The 18,677-nt window shown below is 37.9% G+C and overlaps 1 protein-coding gene across 8 annotated transcripts in view; it reads left to right on the top strand.

Annotated features, from left to right (window-relative positions):
• Positions 1 to 18,677, top strand: part of cep104 (centrosomal protein 104) — a 130,976-nt gene that overhangs the window by 30,008 nt on the left and 82,291 nt on the right. For 6 of the 8 annotated variants that reach the window (XM_063033282.1, XM_063033287.1, XM_063033284.1 and 3 more), the window contains 6 exons: positions 1,534 to 1,610; positions 5,606 to 5,774; positions 11,212 to 11,367; positions 12,445 to 12,660; positions 16,241 to 16,462; positions 17,941 to 18,108. In XM_063033282.1, coding sequence (XP_062889352.1) covers positions 1,534 to 1,610; positions 5,606 to 5,774; positions 11,212 to 11,367; positions 12,445 to 12,660; positions 16,241 to 16,462; positions 17,941 to 18,108 — 1,008 coding nt within the window. The remainder of the gene's footprint in view (positions 1 to 1,533; positions 1,611 to 5,605; positions 5,775 to 11,211; positions 11,368 to 12,444; positions 12,661 to 16,240; positions 16,463 to 17,940; positions 18,109 to 18,677) is intronic. The other 2 variants (XM_063033288.1, XM_063033289.1) reach the window with 2 other exon arrangements.

Raw genomic sequence — 18,677 nt, 5'->3', positions numbered from 1 at the left:
GTCTTGAAAATAATGAAATCGTAGAATAACATGCCAAGGTTTATCTGACTTAGATGAATATACTGGGACTCTGTGAGCCCGATCCAATAGTGGTGGTTAGTCAGGAAATAAGGTAGGGAACGCATCTTTTAAAAGTTGAGAAAAGAACTTTATAGGGTCATCAGATTCAGCAGCTTCACGAATACCAATAATTCGAATATTCGGTCGTCGCATTCTGCATTCTAAGTCCGAGTTTTTAAAAGTCAGAAAGTCAAGATTTTTCTTCATTCCGGTAATTGTCTCTTCAATTTTCCCCATCTTGAGTTCATTTTGTTGCATGGATTTTTGAAGGTTAGATATAGCAGTCTGATGTTCCGTAATAGATGTTTGCACTTTATCGATTACATCAAGAATTCTCCCCAGTTTAGATGAAATTTCCACAGGAATCAGATCCGTTATTGTAGTTGAAATTTCCATTTGAATCAGATCCGATATAGCTTTCAAGGTTAATGCTGGTTCAGTCGGAGGAGGATCAGGAGCTTTCGGTCTAACCGGAGGTTTGCAGTCTTTCCCGTTCTTAGACATAGCAGATCTTAAAAACATCCAAGTATCAAACAAAAACAGAATTTGTTGCAAGGAGTTATGCAAATCGGTGCCTTAATGGTTGGGTTAAATGTAGCTGATCATAGGAAAAAACTCAGAGGTAATGGAGCGAGTCAAGAACACGACTTCACTCCATGAGCGCTACTGGAAGGCCCCTCAAATTGTTCTCTCATGCCTAACACTCACTTTTCATTCTTTTCCCACACTAAAGGATCATATGAGTAGACAGTTAATTTTAATTAATTCCAATTAATCCACATTTTATATGCAAGGAAACCAAAGCACCTGGTACAGGCTTGGTGAACCTTTTTGATAATGTGTTCCCAAAAACAAAATTCTCTCACATGCCATGGTAGTCTTGAGCAGAGATTATCACTGATTAATGAATTAGTCACAATATTAACATTGTTTTAATTGCCTTAGTGAAAGTATGAGACGGATTGAAACAAATAATTATTTTAGAAAATCTATTCAAAAATTATTTTAAAAAGGCAATTGAAAAATAACAGTTCTAAATAGTAATGTTATTGTAACTGTTTACTATCCAAACACTGATGGATAGTACACTAGATCTACAAGGATTTCAAAACGTATCGTCCAATGTCACATGTTCACTGTGTCAGAGCTAGTGTGAGTCCTTTCCTGTGAAACATCCCATTGCTCTTGGGTTGTAAAAGCTATTCTCTGCTTCATTTGGAAGGAAAGATAATTATTGTTTTTTTATTATGGGCAGGATTTAAAGAATCAATGGGGCAGCACCGCATCATGTGTGCCAACAAAATTTTTGTGTATGCCATCTTGGGCACATGTATCAAAGTCTTGCCACCCCTGGCAGAGGAGAAACCATGTGACGAAAGTGCAGAGCATAATCTGAGGCCACAGTCTTTCTGTTGATCCCAAAATAATTCAATTTAAGCAATGCATTGTAAAGTTTACTTTTTTTTCTTGCAGCCTTCGAAAGATAAGTTGATTGATCGCTATCTTGGATGCAGCCCAGATGATCCAGCACTTGATGGAACTTACTTTGGGTAAGTAGTTGAGTAGTTAAACAGCAAAACTAAAGTTGTGAGAGTAGTTGCACTCTATCATGGAGTGCAGATTTATGTACAAATGTTTGTACATATTTTGTCAGTAAAGTCTCAAGTTTGAGTTTTAATTTTGAGTTCTTGATAGAAAGTTATTTAATGCTGTAGTAGAGAACTATTCATAATTCATATTAATTGTATATTAATATGAATCTGTTTGGAAGTGTCCTAGTTCTTTTTATCCCATGCCTTTAGTTGAATTGCCACACAAGCATATAAGAAAGGAACAAATCCTTTGAAACTTAAAAAGAACAATTAGGATGGAATAGTTCCTTACTACAAATAATGTCATTAAGTAACTTTCCCTCAACAATTTTCAGAAAAATATTGACAAATCTCTTGATGTTGATGATAAAGCCTTCACTGAACAGACAAACCATTGATTTCTTGCAGAGACATTGAGTCAATCAGGAGCCCAGTTTTCAATGAAATTCTGTATTTTTGATTAGCAAGTTTAATAAAGGTACTCTGACTTGTGCTGCAGAAATTTGGGAGTAGGTTGACTTGTTTGCCTGTTGAAACAGGTTTTTGTAACTAATCTAGTGTCCTTGTGTATTGAAGAACATTGCACCGTAGTGATGAGAAAAATGTAGGCTCTTGTTAGATCTGTTATCAAAAGGTTCTTTGGAAGTTAAGATCGATGCACAGATGTTTTTGTTACAGCCCTTTTATTAGATGTTCACTTCAGTACAGTTCCAACAGGATTAGCCTGTCCCAACTGGCCGTCATGAGAACACAGTTCAGTCCTTAATGAAGGTTTCCTGCAATATAAATTGCTTTGTGTGCACTCTGTTAACTGAACAATTAAATGGATAGGAAAAATTTTGTTTGGCCTGGTGGGAACGGGGAAAATTGCTGTGTGCAGATATTGACTTCTTCCTGGGGTTGGGTTCCTAGATGTACCGTGGAGAGCATCCTGACAGTTGCATCACTGTCTGGTATGAGGGGGCTACTGCACAGGACTGAAAGAAGCTGCAGAGGGTTGTAAATTTAGTCAGCTCCATCTTGGATACTAGCCTACGAAGTACCCAGGACATCTTCAAGGAGCGGTATCTCAGAAAGGCAGTGTCAATTATTAAGGACCTCCAGCACCCAGGGCATGCCCTTTTCTCACTGTTACCATCAAGTAGGAGGTACAGAAGCCTAAAGGCACACACTCAGCGATTCAGGAACAGCTTCTTTCCCTCTGCCATCCAATTCCTAGATGGACATTGAACCCTTGGACCCTACCTCACTTTTATTAATATATAGTATGTCTGTGTTTTGCACAATTTTTAATCTATTCAATAGACATATTCTGTAATTGATTTATTTATTATTATTATATATTTTCTTCTGCTGTATTATGTATTGCATTGAACTGCTGCTGCTAATTTAACAAATTTTGCATCACAGGCAGGTGATAGTAAACCTAATTCTGATTCTGAAAATATTTAAGTCAGTATCTGTACATTTAACAATCTTAGGAATAAAGTTAACCGTTATTCTTAGACAATCATTTGAGAAAGCTGAGCAAGGTTATAAGTATAGATTTGATCAAAGGCAGATGTAATTGGAAAATTTTAAAGCATTTTTTGGGTAATATTCCTTATAATGTTAACTACAGCTGCATTAATGGTACAGCAAATTCAGTGCTAATCGATCTCAAACCTGGTTGTCATGGTTGTTTCATGAGGTGGAACCATCTGCAAGTGATAACTGTCTCAGTGGATCCTGTGGCACACCACGATGGCCTGTGATTGTGCACTTAGTGAAAGAGTGAGCTGTTCTCAATCTCTGAAAATTGGGAAGTGTGGAGTAATCACACAGTAATGTGTAATAGATAATAGACAAACTCATATCATTCTGTCATCTTCCCCCTTCCTTTCCAGTCCAGAAAAAGGGTCTTGGCCCAAAATACCAACTGTTTATTCGTTTCCATAGACGCTGCCTGACCTGCTGAGTTCCTCCAGTATTTTGTGTGTGTTGCTCTGGATTTCCAGCATCTGCAGAATTTTTTGTGTTTATCGTATTCATAGTAGTAGTAGACATTAATTGTCTACTCAACAGTAGATTATTTGTCTGACACTCATGACTTAAATATAAATTTCTTGAAAATAGTTCGTATTTTGTCTCTGCCAAAAATTCGCTGGCAGCTGCGTGAAGCCTTATTCTTGACTTTATACAAAATTGACTTTGAGTTCAGCTTGATAACCAGACTATGATGGAGTTTATCTCTCTTGAATTTCTGCAATATCACTTTGCTGCTTAGTTTGTCTGCTGCTGGAACTTGCATCCATGTATTTTGTCCCTCTAGTACTTTCTTGTTCTAACAAGTTATTTCTCACTTAGTCCACTCCGTTAATTTCACTTCCCCAAAACTCTGCTGCCTATGTGCTATATTGCACAAAAATTGTCATCTTTCAACTGACCAGTTGTGATATTGCTGGAGAGGAAATGCCTTGTTTTGCTTTATCTGAGCTATATTTAGTTCCAGATCCACTAATGTGGTTAATTTTCTGTTTAATTCAAGGGAATTAATGGATCATAAATTCTGGCATTGTGTCTCATCTGCATTCTGTGAATATTATTGGCTTAGTTAAATAACTAACTTGATATTGTAATTCATTACTAATCAACAAGCTTCAAAACAGGGGCCTCTGTACGTCCCTTTGCAACTGGATCCTGCCTCATCAGGAGACCACATTCATTCTACATCAGAAATAGCAACTCCTTGCTGACAATCAACACCTCAAAGATGGATGCTTAGCCCGTGACTACTCTGTCCGCTGGTTACTATGTGGCTAGGCACAGCTCAAAAATCATCTATGACACAGCTGTTGGTAGAATTTCAAATAATGACAAGGAGTCATACAGGTGTGAGCTAGATTGGCTGGTTGTATGATGTCACAACATCAACCTTGCACTCGGTGTCAGTAAGACCAAGAAACTGCTTGTGGACTGTAGGAAAGAAGTCGGGAGAACACATAGCAGTCCTCATTGATGGCTCAGCAGTAGAAAGGGTGTGCAGCTTCAGGTTCGTGGATCTCCAAAGATCTATTCTAGACCCAACATATTGATGCAATTACAAAGAAGGCATGCCAGCGGTAATATTTCATTCGAACTTTAAGGAGATTTAGTATGTTACCAAAGACTCATGCATATTTCTACAGATGTACTGTGAAGAGCATTCTGACTGGTTTCATCACTGGTATGGAGGCACCAATGCACAGGATCAGAAAAAGCTGCGGAGGGCATGGTGCTGTTGTACTCAGAGAAGCAGTTTTGGTCGGTTCATCAATATTATTCAGTGTCCTCTATTTTATTGTAATTGATATTTATTCAACTTCACAAAATACGTTTTGCGTAGCAAAGCCAGGATTCCAGTCAAGTTCACTCTCTTTGACAAATCTATCCTCCTTTAGTTAAAGAAACTAAAACTGTAAACAGTATTGAAGGTGTGGTCTTTCTGAGGCACTGTCAAATCCTTCAATAAAGTATGACTATGACTATACTATTTACTTCCCTCATAACTTCTTGTGTCTATGCGTTGACTTTCAGTTACCTGAGTACAAGTGCACCTCTGTTCCTTTTGATCATCGGTGTTATCCAATCTATTGTCACTTTTTATTTAATTAGCAAACATGGCATTTTGTCTCCTTGCCAAATGGTTGATATAAATTGAGAAGTATATTCCATTGCATATCCCATTAGTTACAGTATGCCACGTTGACAGATCTGTTTGACCTACTGTTGGCTTTCTTTTGACCAATTCTCAATCCATATTGAAATAACAAGAACGAGCTTAGACTTGCAGCTGTATATCAGTTGCAAAACTTCAACTTTGAACAACAGAAAAAATGATTTTATTTACTTTTTTTGAGTTGGAGAAAGTGAAATCCAACTCAATTGTATTAAAAACTCTGATTTATTCAAGTTATCATTACTTTTGTTTTCAGTAAGTCAGAGGTTATCTCGCCCTTGGATGATTTGGCCTTTGATATGTACCAAGATCCTGAGGTGGCCCAAATAATACGTAAATTGGATGAAGAGAAACATGAAGCAGTTAAACATGAGCGCTATGATTTTGCAAAGAAACTTAAACAAGCTATAGCTGATCTTCAGAAGGTAAAATGTGGTATTCAAATATATATACTAATTTGTGGAGTTATCACAGCAACATGTTAATTATGCTTTATAAATTAAACATTCAGAATTTTAGTTAAATTTTCAACATTAATTGTCTGATATTTGAATATAAAACTGATCAAGGCTGCACTAATTTTTGGGCTTCTGTATTAAAGATATTTTACTGAAATACGTAGATAGCTATTATTTACAGACAATATTGAATGTGGCATATGTGCCTGAAAATGGTATTGATTTAATTGAAGGTTTCACATACTGTAATTTGTGTCATCACAGATGTTGCACTGTGACAATATTTCAGAAATAATTAATGGGGATGATGCTTGTAAATAATTTTATAACATAATTCATTAGAAAACCATGGAAACCATAGAAAAACCACAGCACAGAAACAGGCCTTTTGGCCCTTCTTGGCTGTGCTGAACCATTTTCTGCCTAGTCCCACTGACCTGTACACATAGAAACCATAAAAAAACTGAATTTTAAATGGAAGTAGGTTTTAGACAGATAGAAGTAGTCCTTTAGCACATCCTGTTCATTGAAACCAGCTATTTTAATGCTATGCTTTGATCAGCCACGATATCAATTACATCTCCAATTCAAATAATCTGAATGATTGGTTTAAAGTTATAATCAGGATGATACTCAAGTAAGATTACTTTACTTTATTGTCGCCAAACAATTGATAGTAGAGCATACAATCATCACAGCGATATTTGATTCTGCGCTTTGCGTTCCCTGGATTACAAATCGATAGTAAATATTAAAAATTTAAATTGTAAATCATAAATAGAAAATAGGAAAGGGAAAGTAAGGTAGTGCAAAAAAAAACCGAGAGGCAGGTCCAGATATTAGGAGGGTACAGCCCAGATCTGGGTCAGGATCCATTCAGCAGTCTTATCACAAAGAAGCTGTTCCCAAATCTGGCCTTACGAGTCTTCAAGCTCCTGAGCCTTCTCCTCAAGAGAAGAGGGACGAAAAGTGTGTTGGCTGGGTGGGTGGTGTCCTTGATTATCCTGACAGCACTGCTCTGACAGCGTGCAGTGTAAAGTGAGTCCAAGGATGGAAGATTGGTTTGTGTGATGTGCTGGGCTGTGTTCACGATCTTCTGCAGCCTCTTCCGGTCTTGGACAGGACAACTTCCATACCAGGTTGTGGTGCACCCTAGAAGAATGCTTTCTACGGTGCATCTATAAAAATTAGTGTGGGTTTTAGGGGACAGGCCAAATTTCTTTAGCTTTCTCAGGAAGTAAAGACACTGGTGATTATTATGTTGGTGTTTGCTTTCAAGTGTAAATGGCCATCTTGTAGATTCAATTCAAGTTTAATTGTCATTCAACTATAAGAGCATAAGATATAGGAACAGAAGTAGGCCATTTGGCCCATTGAGTCTGCTCCACCATTCAATCATGGGCTGATCCAATTCTTCCAGTCATCTCCCCATAGCCTTTGATGCCCAGGCTAATCAAGAATCTATCTATCCCTGCCTTAAATGCACCCAGTGACTTGGCCTCCACAGCTGCTTGTGGCAACAAATTCCACAGATTTACCACCCTCTGACTATCTATATATAAATACCCATTAATACAGCCAAATGAGACAGCATTGCTCCACGGCCAAGTTGTAGAGCACAGTACCAATAGTCACACAGCACAAAGCACACATAGCATGTACACGATAGCAAGCACATAAGTGCATCAGTAAGATACAGCCACACAATAAAAGAGATGTGACTCGAGCCGCAGAAATCTGCAGTCGACCACGATAGAGCTTGTCTTCTGTCAAGTGGGGGTGGGGGGGCAGCACTAACTCCAGCCTGGGTGCGGCAACACTGCGGCTTGAGGCTTCGACAAAAAACATACAAGATAGCAAGCACGTATAGGATATCAGTAAGATACAACCATGCAAAAAGTATATATAGGAGGGGTGATTGATAAGTTCGTAGCCTAAGGTAGAAGGAGTCAGTTTTAGAAAACCTAGCACATTTATTTTTCAACATAGTCCCCTCCTACATTTACACACTTACTTCAGCGGTCATGGAGCATCTGGATCTTGATAACTCATCTCCTTCTACCTTAGGCCATGAACTTATCAATCACCCCTGATAAGTTACTAACTTCAAACTTTCTGCATAATCACTCAGAGTTGAACTGCGTGTGCATGTAATGAGAGCTGTATAACTCATCTCCTCTTACCTTAGGCCACGAACTTATCAATCACTTCTGCTGTGGACACTTTCTGGAGGTCCAAGATCCATATGCTCCACGGCTGCTGGACTAACTGTGTAAATGTAGGAGGGGACTATGTTGAAAAATAAATGTGCTAGGTTTTCTAAAATTGTCTCCGTCTACCTTAGGCCACGAACTTATCAATCACCCCTTGTAGTCTAGACCCTTAATTCATCAATGCTGCAGATATCTGCACTCAATTAGATAGAGCTGATCTTCTGCTGAGCGAAAACTGGGCAGGCAGCACCGATGCCGTGCCACACCAAACATGGTGGAGTGCACCGGCTCCGATGCCTCTCTCTTGGTGGCTGTAAACAGGTGACACCGCAGTTTGTGACCTAATCCTCGCTACAACCGAAGCCATACAGCTCCCCTGCTGTTCACTGCTGCTGTCAGCCAATAAGTCAGTGTGTCAAACTTGTGGCATTCCACATTAACAATGTTCAAAAAGGGTCTTGTGGTCACAAGAAAAGTGACCAAGATAGTTACCCTCTATTAGTCTGTATGCCTCCTTCGACTCAGGCAACAGCACAATGCACAGTTTCTTCATTTTTTCCTCCAATGAACAACTTGCTGATGGGTAGACCTACAGTACTTTAAGTTCTCATTGATTAGCAGGATCTTGTGATCTTGCAATCAAAAAATACGTTTAAATAGGAGAGTAGTACCTTTTGTTGACCCGCAGAAGGTGCTGCTGCCATCTTAGCAGAAGACCCTTTTCAGTTATGTAGAATTCTGTATCAAAATCTGTGAGGAGTGGGGGAGAAAGGCTGGGGAGTTGTTCACATCCTGACCAGTAATTAATCATCTTGCAATGGATTAATTTGTCGTACATTCTATTGTGTCCGTGACTGTGGTGTATGCAAATTTGCAATTGTATTTGTAGCACAGTGAAAATTAATTTATTAGTTGTAATGGGTTTTGCAGGATAAGCACAGGATTACAGGAATATTTCGCCCTTAAACATTCCTCCAGTTACCTTTTCTTATTTCTCCAATAGTCTTAACTAATCCTTTCATCTTAGTCATAGTCATACTTTATTGATCCCAGGGGAAATTAGTTTTCGTTACAGCTGCACCATAAATAATAAATAGTAATATGTAAATTATGCCCGGAAATAAGTCCAGGACCAGCCTATTGGCTCAGGGTGTCTGACCCTCCAGGGGAGGAGTTATAAAGTTTGATGGCCACAAGCAGGAATGACTTCCTATGACGCTCTGTGTTGCATCTCGGTGGAATGAGTCTCTGGCTGAATGTACTCCTGTGCCCACCCAGTACATCTTTACGCAGTTTCAACTTTATTTTGCTCTTCTTGCATGTACTGTATTTTTTACCATCCTGTCCATGGCAATTCTGTGCTTAACTGCCTAGGTCCCAAGCTCTAGAATTCTCTCATTAAACCTCTATCTCCTTTTAAGAATGATTTTGTAATGTACTTCATATATTTATCATATTTTTCCGAGGACTTTGATGTGCTGTGAAATGTTTTGTTGCATTATACTTCAATGTCAGTGTTTCGTGGTTGTACTGACCTTTAAGTTCAGGTTTAATCAGATTGAAGGTCAGTTCTTAAAATCCCATTGTATTTAGGAAAGTTGAGAGACAATTAACTGGCAGCAGAAATATTGACATAACCTTTACTGAGGTTGCAATGACTTGCAAACACATTGCTGTGTAGATTGTATTCATATGTTCTTGGAAGGCAAAAAAATGTCAACAGCAATTCATTAAAGTGTATTTAAGCCCTGAAAGAAAATAACTTTGATTCCATTCTGAACTGCCAGTAATTAGTAATACAATTCATTGTAAGTGAATTTGATAGCTTATTATTCTTGCCAAGAAGATTGAAAGCGGGTCTTAACTGATGGGATGAATGCTTTCATTCTGTGAGTCTCACGTATAATGTGTTTGGTCAACAGGATAACATTGTTCAATATTCAGCATTGATACAAAATGCCACTGACCAACAAAATTTGGGGAATAAATTGGGAACAAATAAACCTGTACTTTGCATTAATTTATGAATTGCATAAATTGGGGCAGGTTTGGGAAAGTATATGTATTCAGCATGAAGTACTTTTACATTGGATTGCCATTCTAATTAAAGTGACAGACTCTTGAGTTATAGAACTGTCACAAACAGCACAATAACAATAAGATGGCCAGATTATCTGTTATGGTGTGAACCAGGCAGTTGTGTTGTGAAAGCAAGGTTTGAGTTGTATATATGCAGGGAATTCTGTTGTCAGTTCAACACAGCCTCTCTGCCCTAGCCACATTCTAGGCATTGCCAAATAACCAAGCATTCAGAAGTCCTACATATAGAGTGGAAGAGTTTCCTGTTTATTAACATTAAATTAAAAAGATTAAATTGCAGCAAAATGGTAAATGTTAGATTGAAGGTGTTATCCTATGTTCTAGAAAATTCATTTTGAATTTGATAATTTTTAATTACTTCATTGGCTCCTGGAAGCCAAAGCTCAAAAGAAAGGTTATCCATTTTGACACCCTGCTGTTCTGTTCAGATGTTACTTGAGGTTGAAGAGTTCGATTAACGGGAGCATTTTCCACCCTTCCCTTCCAGGTGGCTAAATATAATAATGCAACGATGTGCAGCTAACGCTGCCACCAGTATCATTCAACACTGGTCTAAAAAGAGCATATAATTAAAACTTGTTTATTTTATAATTCTGATTTAATCTGATGAGTTTTTAAAATTAAATTTATGTGTTACCTATTGATTCAGGGGAAAGGGCCCTGATATTTAGTGTTGGTACGATCCAAATACAGATTAAAATAATCTCTGAATACAAAGTCACTTTATTTTTGGCTCAGTATTGATCATTTCCTTTCCTGTACCACCATCTTTTAGTGTTACATATTTTCAAAATTGTTACTCCAGGTAATGAGTAATTATTACAAAAATGCTGTAGGTTTTAAATATTTAAAAAGTAAGTTCGATTTTGCTGGACAACCATGCAAAAGATAATACGGAACTTAGAAGAAAATCAGAATTTCGGATGTAGGTTTTTAATTGGGTCTTTTGAAGAAATAAGTAGAAGTTGGGACAATTAACAAAGTCCAGCATGATCAATATATTTATACTATTGTAGAAGTAATTTTAAGAATTACTTTGACAATTAGTTATGTAAATGTTTATTTTTAAGTTGTTCAAATTTGTTATTCAGGTTGGAGAACGTCTGGGCCGTTATGAGGTGGAAAAGCGATGCGCCATAGAGAAAGAGGACTATGATCTGGCGAAGCAGAAGAAACTACAAATGGATGATTATAGAATGAAAGTTTACAAGCAACTGGAGCTGCACAACCTATTGGACATGGGAATGGTCAGTATAAATTCTGCACACAAAATTAAATTTGGTAACATCTTCAGCCAAGTAATTAGCTCCTTAAGCCAGTTTACCATTCTGATTTTGTTTCCATTTTCATGTTCAATTGAAAAGGAGATTGGAAATTACTTCTGTAAGATGCTCATGAATCTTTGAATCAGAATCAGGTTTACTATCACTGATGTAAGTATGGTGTGAAATGTGTTTTGTGGCAGGCGAAAAGTACAAGATGTTAAAAATGACTACATTATAATAAGAAATATTAAGAGTTTATGGACTGTTTGGAAATCTGGCAAAGGAGAAATAGCTGCAACTGTGCAGTGCAAGACAAAAATTACTATAATTTATAAATATAAATAGTGTAAAATATGCATAATAAGATGGAGATAATGGTTTCATAAACTGTTCAGAAATCTGATGGCAGAAGAGAAGAAGCTGTTTCTGAATTATTGAGTGTGTGCCTTAAGGCTTCTTTTCCACCTCCTGAATGGAAGTAATGAAAAGAGGGCATGTTTTGAATGGCGATGGTCCTTAATGACGGATGCCATTGCCTGAAGGCACCACCTTCTGAAGATGTCCTTGGTGGGGAGGCTAGTGCTCTTGATGGAGCTGGGTATGTGTGCAATCCTGAGCAGCTTTTTTAATCCTATGCATTGGACCCTCTACAGGAGGCAGTGAAGTAACCAGTGATACATCAGAAAGAGTATGTTTTTGTTTTTGCTGGTTCCACAATGTTCTGTTTTGGGGAATTTGTGTAGTTTCAGCATTATGGCAGTAAAAGCATTTTATTGGCTGTTAAGTGGAATTGTAAGAATCATTCAATAAATCCAAGTCTTGCGCCTCAGTCATCCTTGAGCAAATCATCTTCTTTCTGAGCTAGATGTACCATGAATCACAATTAAGAATCAGGACAGTTGATGTTAAATATTTTACTGTATCTTTTATTATTAAAAGAATTTAGTTTACCATGCTAGAATTCATCTTGTCATGAAGAAAGTAATTATAGTTGACCAGATGACTCCATTAGTTCTAATATTTATTAGTTTAGAAATTAATGATGTTTTGACTGTACAGATTCGAAAGCTTCCAGAGTTTCCTCTTGAACCAGTGAATCACCCTAGTAAGCTTCAACAACCAAAGGATCTGGGAGTAGAATTTGAACAGGCATCTGTGAAAGCCCATCTGGAAGAAGCACATCAAGCAAATTCTGATCTACAATACCAGACCTCTGTGGTGTCTCCTACACCACTGCATTCTCCTGCCCCACCTGTCAGGTTACCTTCTCCAAAGGTATGTTTCATGTTTTAACATGAGTTTTAGTTACTGGCCTTTGAAAGAAGGAATGAAAATACTTAGAATGGTTAGTTACAAGTGCAAGATTGTTGGAGCCTGGAATTGCAGTCTTCATATTAATGTAAGACAATTGTGATATATTTGATATTAACACCACTGATGTTGCTAATGCTCCAAGAGGTTCTGTTCTACTCTCCCACTGTCAAATGTGTTGACATATCAAAGGAAATTAATCTGGACAGATTTATTTTAGAATAAGAATCGGGTTTATTATCACTGATATATGATGTGAAATTTGTTGTCTTGTGGCAGCAGTGCAAGAGAAACTACTGTAAGTTACAATAACTAAACTGTACGAAAACCGAACACAGGGTAGTGTTCTTTAGCTATTCAGAAATGCAATGGCAAGGGGAATATGATATTCCTGAAAGGTTGAGTGTGCGTCATTAGCCTCTTGTACCACCTTCCCAATGGTAGCAATGAGAAGAGGGCATGTCCTGTTTGGTGAGGGTTCTTAATGCCTCCTTTTGAAGATGTCCTTGATTGTGTGGAGGCTTGAGCTCAAAAGTTCAAATTAAATTTATTGGCTAGGTACATACTGTATACAGTGCCTATAAAAATTATTAACCTTCCCCCTCCCCCCCCCCCAGAAATTGTCATGTTTTATTGTTTTACATAATTGAGTCACAGTGGATTTAATTTGGCTTTTTTAACACTGATCAATAGAAAGAGACTCTTTTATGTAAAAGTGAAAACATTTCTCTGCAAAGAGATCTTAATGAATTACAAATATAAAACACAAAATAATTGATTGCTTAAGTATTCACTCCCTTTAATATGACACACCAGATCATCACTGGTGCCAACAATTGGTTTTAGAAGTCACATAATTAATTTAATGGAGATCTGTTTTTGCAGACCTATGTGCAGTCAAGGTGTTTCATTTGATTGTAGTAAAAATACACCTGTATCTGTAAGTTCCAACTACTGGTGAGTCAGTATCCTAGCAAAAACTACACCATGAAGACAAAAGAACACTTCACGACAAGCCAAAAGATGAATGCAAGAAAATTTCCGACTCCCTGAATATCCCTTAGAGTACAGTTAAGTCGATCATCAAGAAATGGAAAAAATATGCCACGGCTGTAAATCTGCCTAGAGCAGGTCATCCTCAAAAACTGAGTGGTCGTGCAGGAAGGGGACTAATGAGGGAGGCTGCCAAGAGACTGATAACAACTCTGGAGGAGTTGCAAGCTTCAGTGGCTGAGTTGGTAGAGGCTGCGCATACAACAACTATTGCCCATGTGCTTCGCAGATCGCAGCTTTATGGGGTGGGGAGGGGAGAGAGAGAGACAAAGAGAAAGCCACTGTTGGAAAAAAAACGCACATGAAATCATGGTTAGAGTTTACCAGAAGGTACGTGGGAGACTGAAGTCAGCCGGAAAAGGTTCTGTATTCTGATTAAACAAAAATTGATCTTTTTGGCCATCAGACTAAATACTACGTTTGGCGTAAGCCAAACACCGCACATCATCAAAAATACACCATTCCTACCGCGAAGCCTGGTGGTGGCTGCCTCATGCTGTGAGGATGCTTCACTGCAGCAGGCCCTGTGAAGGTAGAGAGTAAAATGAATGCAGTAAAATACAGGGAAATCCTGGAGGAAAACCTGATGCACTCTATAAGGGAACTGCGACTTGGGAGAAGGTTTGTTTTCCAGCAAGACAATTACCCCAAGCATAAAGCTAGGCTGCACAGGAATAGCTTAAAAACAACAAAGTTCATGTCCTGGAGTAGTTAAGCCAGAGTCCAGACCACAATCCAATTGAGAATTTGTGGCTGGACTTGAAAAAGAGCTGTCCAATGCAATCTCCAGAGCTTGAGCAGTTTTGTAAAGAAGTATGGGGGAAAATTGCAGTATCCAGATGTGCATAGCTGATGGAGACCTATCCACACAGATGATAAAGTTTAAGGGAATGGGGGATTCTCAGATCCCTGTAAACAATAGTCATAGTCATACTTTATTGATCCTGAGGGAAGTTGGTTTTCGTTACAGTTGCACCATAAATAATTAAATAGTGATAAAACCATAAATAATTAAATAGTAATATGTAAATTACGCCAGGAAATAAGTCCAGGACCAGCCTATTGGCTCAGGGTGTCTGACCCTCCAAGGGAGGAGTTGTAAAATTTGATGGCCACAGGCAGGAATGACTTCCTATGACGCTCTGTGTTGCATCTCTGGCTGAATGTACTCCTATGCCCAACCAGTCCATTATGTAGTACTGACAATGAATTAAGTACTGACTATGTCTGTGACTGCAGTGTGTTTGAATAATGTCTCACAGCTGCCTTCTTTGGAGCAAGATGATTAAAGTTTGCCCAGATCCACATAGATGTCTCTGGGCTTTTCACACCTTTTGATTTTGACAAAAGTAGTACCTGATGGAAATTAGACAGAACATTCCTTTCTTAATTAAAGCATAAATTTGACGGATGTTCTTATCTTTGTAATTAAGTTGTGGCTCCAGCAAACCAGGTAGGACATTCTTTAATTAAGATGGCTGGAGTGTCTAACAAATTGATTGTACTTTTGTATCAATAGTCCATTGACTTGGCCGGAATAGCTATCAAACTGATTGTTCTCTGTATCAATAGTCCATTGACTTGACCGGAATGGTTATCAAACTGATTGTACTTTTGTACCGGTGGCCTTATAACTTCTGACAATTCTGACATCGGGCAGTGAACTTGTAGAACCGCTGGGGAGATGAGAAAGGGTCTCTCCCTGATGTCGGGTCCAAGTTCACTCGCCGGCTGAGCTCGAAGAAGTAAACGGGTGAAAAGATAAGTAACGATCTTTTTGTGCTGTTATTATTTGATTTAGCAAAGTTACATTTACACAGATTCAAGGCTGTAATTGTTGCCGAAGGTGAATCTACTAAATACTGACTTGAAGGGGGTGAATACTTGTGCAGTCAATTATTTTGTGTTTTATATCTATAATTAATTAGATCACTTTGTAGAGATCTATTTTCACTTTGACATGAAAAGAGTATTTTTCTGTTGGTCAGTGTCGAAAAAGTCAAATTAAATCCACTGTGATTCAATGTTGTAAAACAATAAAACATGAAAACTTCCAAGGGGATGAATGCTTTTTATAGGTACTGCAAATCACCATATACTACCTTGAGATTCATTTTCTTGCAGGCATTTACAGTAGAACAGAGAAATACAATGGAATCAATGAAAACCTACACACAGACTGACAAACAGCCAATGTGCAAAAGAAGGCAAACTGTGCAAATACAAATAATAAATAAGTAAATAAAGAATACTGAGAATGAGTTGTAGGGTGATAGAGACCTATAACACTTAGAACAGCATAGAAACAGGCCTGAGTCTTCATCAAAGTTACTCTAGTTCACAATCACATGCTCAAGTTCATCTATGCACAGGTACAATGAAAAGCTTGCATGAGCATCACAGAAACATAGCATCATACAAGGAGAATTCACAAGAAAAACATAAACACAAGCTTTACCATCACATTTCTGCTTTCACTTTCTTTCTGTAGGTGGATGCAAGCTCACTTCCCTATGATGAGAGACCCCTGCCAGCTCAACGCAAGCCCTCAGAATTGTACAGTGTTCCCCAGCTAGACATTAATGAGAATCCTGCTAAAAACATAGACACTTTGCCTACATCAGTATATGGGATTACTGGAGAACCAGAGCCACTAACTGAGAAAGCTTTCAGAGAAGCTAGTTTCGCCATTGAGTTATTTGGAGAGGCTCTGGTGAGTATTTCCTCCAGCATTTGTATATTATGTGATATTGGCTATTATTATTTTAGGAAGTGCACTCTATTTCTGGTGAGATTTTGATTTTCAGACAAGTGCTTAAAACGAGTAGCAATTTCAATAAACCAGGAATTTCTGCAATACTCAGGTCATGTGGCTCTGAGGAGAGAAGCAGAATTGCAAATTGTGTGGTTGACCCTTTAGCAGAAAAGGAAAGAGTTAGAAGTGCAAATGCTTTGTAGGGAAAATATAGGGTAGTGTTTGGGGGAGGGGGGTTGAGTGGTTGTGAAGAACAAAGACTGTAAAACAGATGAGAGTGGGACAAAGGAAATGAAACTGGTGAAGGTCATCCAGATATTCGAGACCTCTTTGAAGATTAATTAGATCAGATGAGTCAGGCACAACTTGAAAATATTATTGAAGAATGGGATGGAATGGGGGAAAGGTGAGAAATATTACTCAAACTGGAAGTAGGTGGACTTTGTGAATGATACCATATGAAACAAAGCAAGTGTTTCAAAGCATCGCTTTTTTGATATAAGGACCAAAACTGTTCATAATACTCCAAATGTGGTCTGACCAATGCCTTATAAAGTCTCAGCATTACATTCCAGGTAACAAATCCAGAACTGCTAATAACCCACTCCATCAGTACTACATTCAGGAAAAATAATTCATATACTCTGTTTTGATCATATTTTCCCAACAATTGAATAGATTGAGGTTGTAGCATTGCTGGTCATCAGGTACATATATTTTTACACTTAGTCTCCCAGAAGACCACCACTTCACCAGTATTGGCATCATTTCGATTGCACCTTACCTGATTGTTTAGTTTACCTGAGAGGAGGACTAGAATTTGAGGTGGCTGCAGAAATGATAATAATTCTATACAAACGTTTGTAGATTAATTGTATAATTATATAGATTATCTGGTGCATGAGCAGATCCTGTACATCAGGTTAAACGGTAAAAATATGGTCTTGTGAGATTAGCAGACTTTCTGGGTGTTGGATGTTAATACCATAGTTATTTAATAATAACATAGTTATTTAATGTCCATGGTATGTAATAGTGTATATTTTCCAGTAAACTGAAAATTTTAAGTGGTGTGAGGAAAAATACAAATCTCTGGACCCTCGAACTCTGGCCATACTCCCAACCTCTGCTTTGACCACACGTCCTGCTTGCAGTCCAGACTAATGCATGAGCTGGATGTCTGACCTTGAGGATTTGGAAGCAATCAGAACTAGATTATCAAAATTCTACTATGTCAAAACATTATGATCCTCAAGTGTTTCTAATCATTGTAAAGAATACTAGTGGTTCCATTGTCATGGAAGCTGTTTATGGGTAAAATCTCTGTAGTTACCACAGATAGATACAGTAGCATAATTTTCAATCTATTCATGATTTCTGTTAACTCATTCAAATACCTTTTGTATATTTCTGTTCAAAAATTTTGTTTGTCAAAGGTGGCTGGTGCCTATTCAAAAACTTGGTCGTATAGGGAAGATGCTTTGCTGGCTGTTTATAAAAAGCTTTCCACTGTTTCTGATGATCTAACTAAGGACGAGCTAAAGAATATGTTACGAGCAGCAATCTTCCTTGTTCATAGAGCGATTAAGGATAAAGTATCATCTGTAAGTACAAAACACTGATCATACTCTTCAACTAAAATTTTTTGGATTTACTTCTTCCTGAAATTATTCTTGTGGTTTCACCAATGCTTTTCAGTGCATTTACGTATGTCTTTTCAGTTACAGCGGTGCTAGAAAATCTGTGAACCCTTTAGAATTTTCCCTATTTCTGCATAAATGTGACCTAAAATGTGATCAGATCTTCACTTAAGTCCTAAAACTAGATAAAGAGGACCCAATTAATTAAATAACACAAAAAACATGATGCTTGTTCATTTATTTATTGAAAAACATGATCCAATATTACATGTATTTGTTGGAAGAAGTATGTGAACCTCTAATATTATCAGTTCATTAAAAGAGGAAATTAGAGTAAGGTGTTTCAACCAATGGGATGACAATCGGGTGTGAGTGTGGGACAGCCTGCCCTATTTAAAGAGCATAAACCTGGGTCTTCACTATGAAAGTTTGATCTTCACTACACAGGTGTTTGGAAGTGTACCATGTCTTGATCAAAGGAGATCTCTGAGGACCTCAGAGGAAAAACAGTTGTTGATGTTCACCAGGCTGGA

This window comes from Mobula hypostoma, chromosome 25 (assembly GCF_963921235.1).
Source record: "Mobula hypostoma chromosome 25, sMobHyp1.1, whole genome shotgun sequence".
Classification (NCBI taxonomy): domain Eukaryota; kingdom Metazoa; phylum Chordata; class Chondrichthyes; order Myliobatiformes; family Myliobatidae; genus Mobula; species Mobula hypostoma.
The sequence above is the reverse complement of the archived record's forward strand: the minus strand, read 5'-3'. Positions and strand labels throughout refer to the sequence as shown.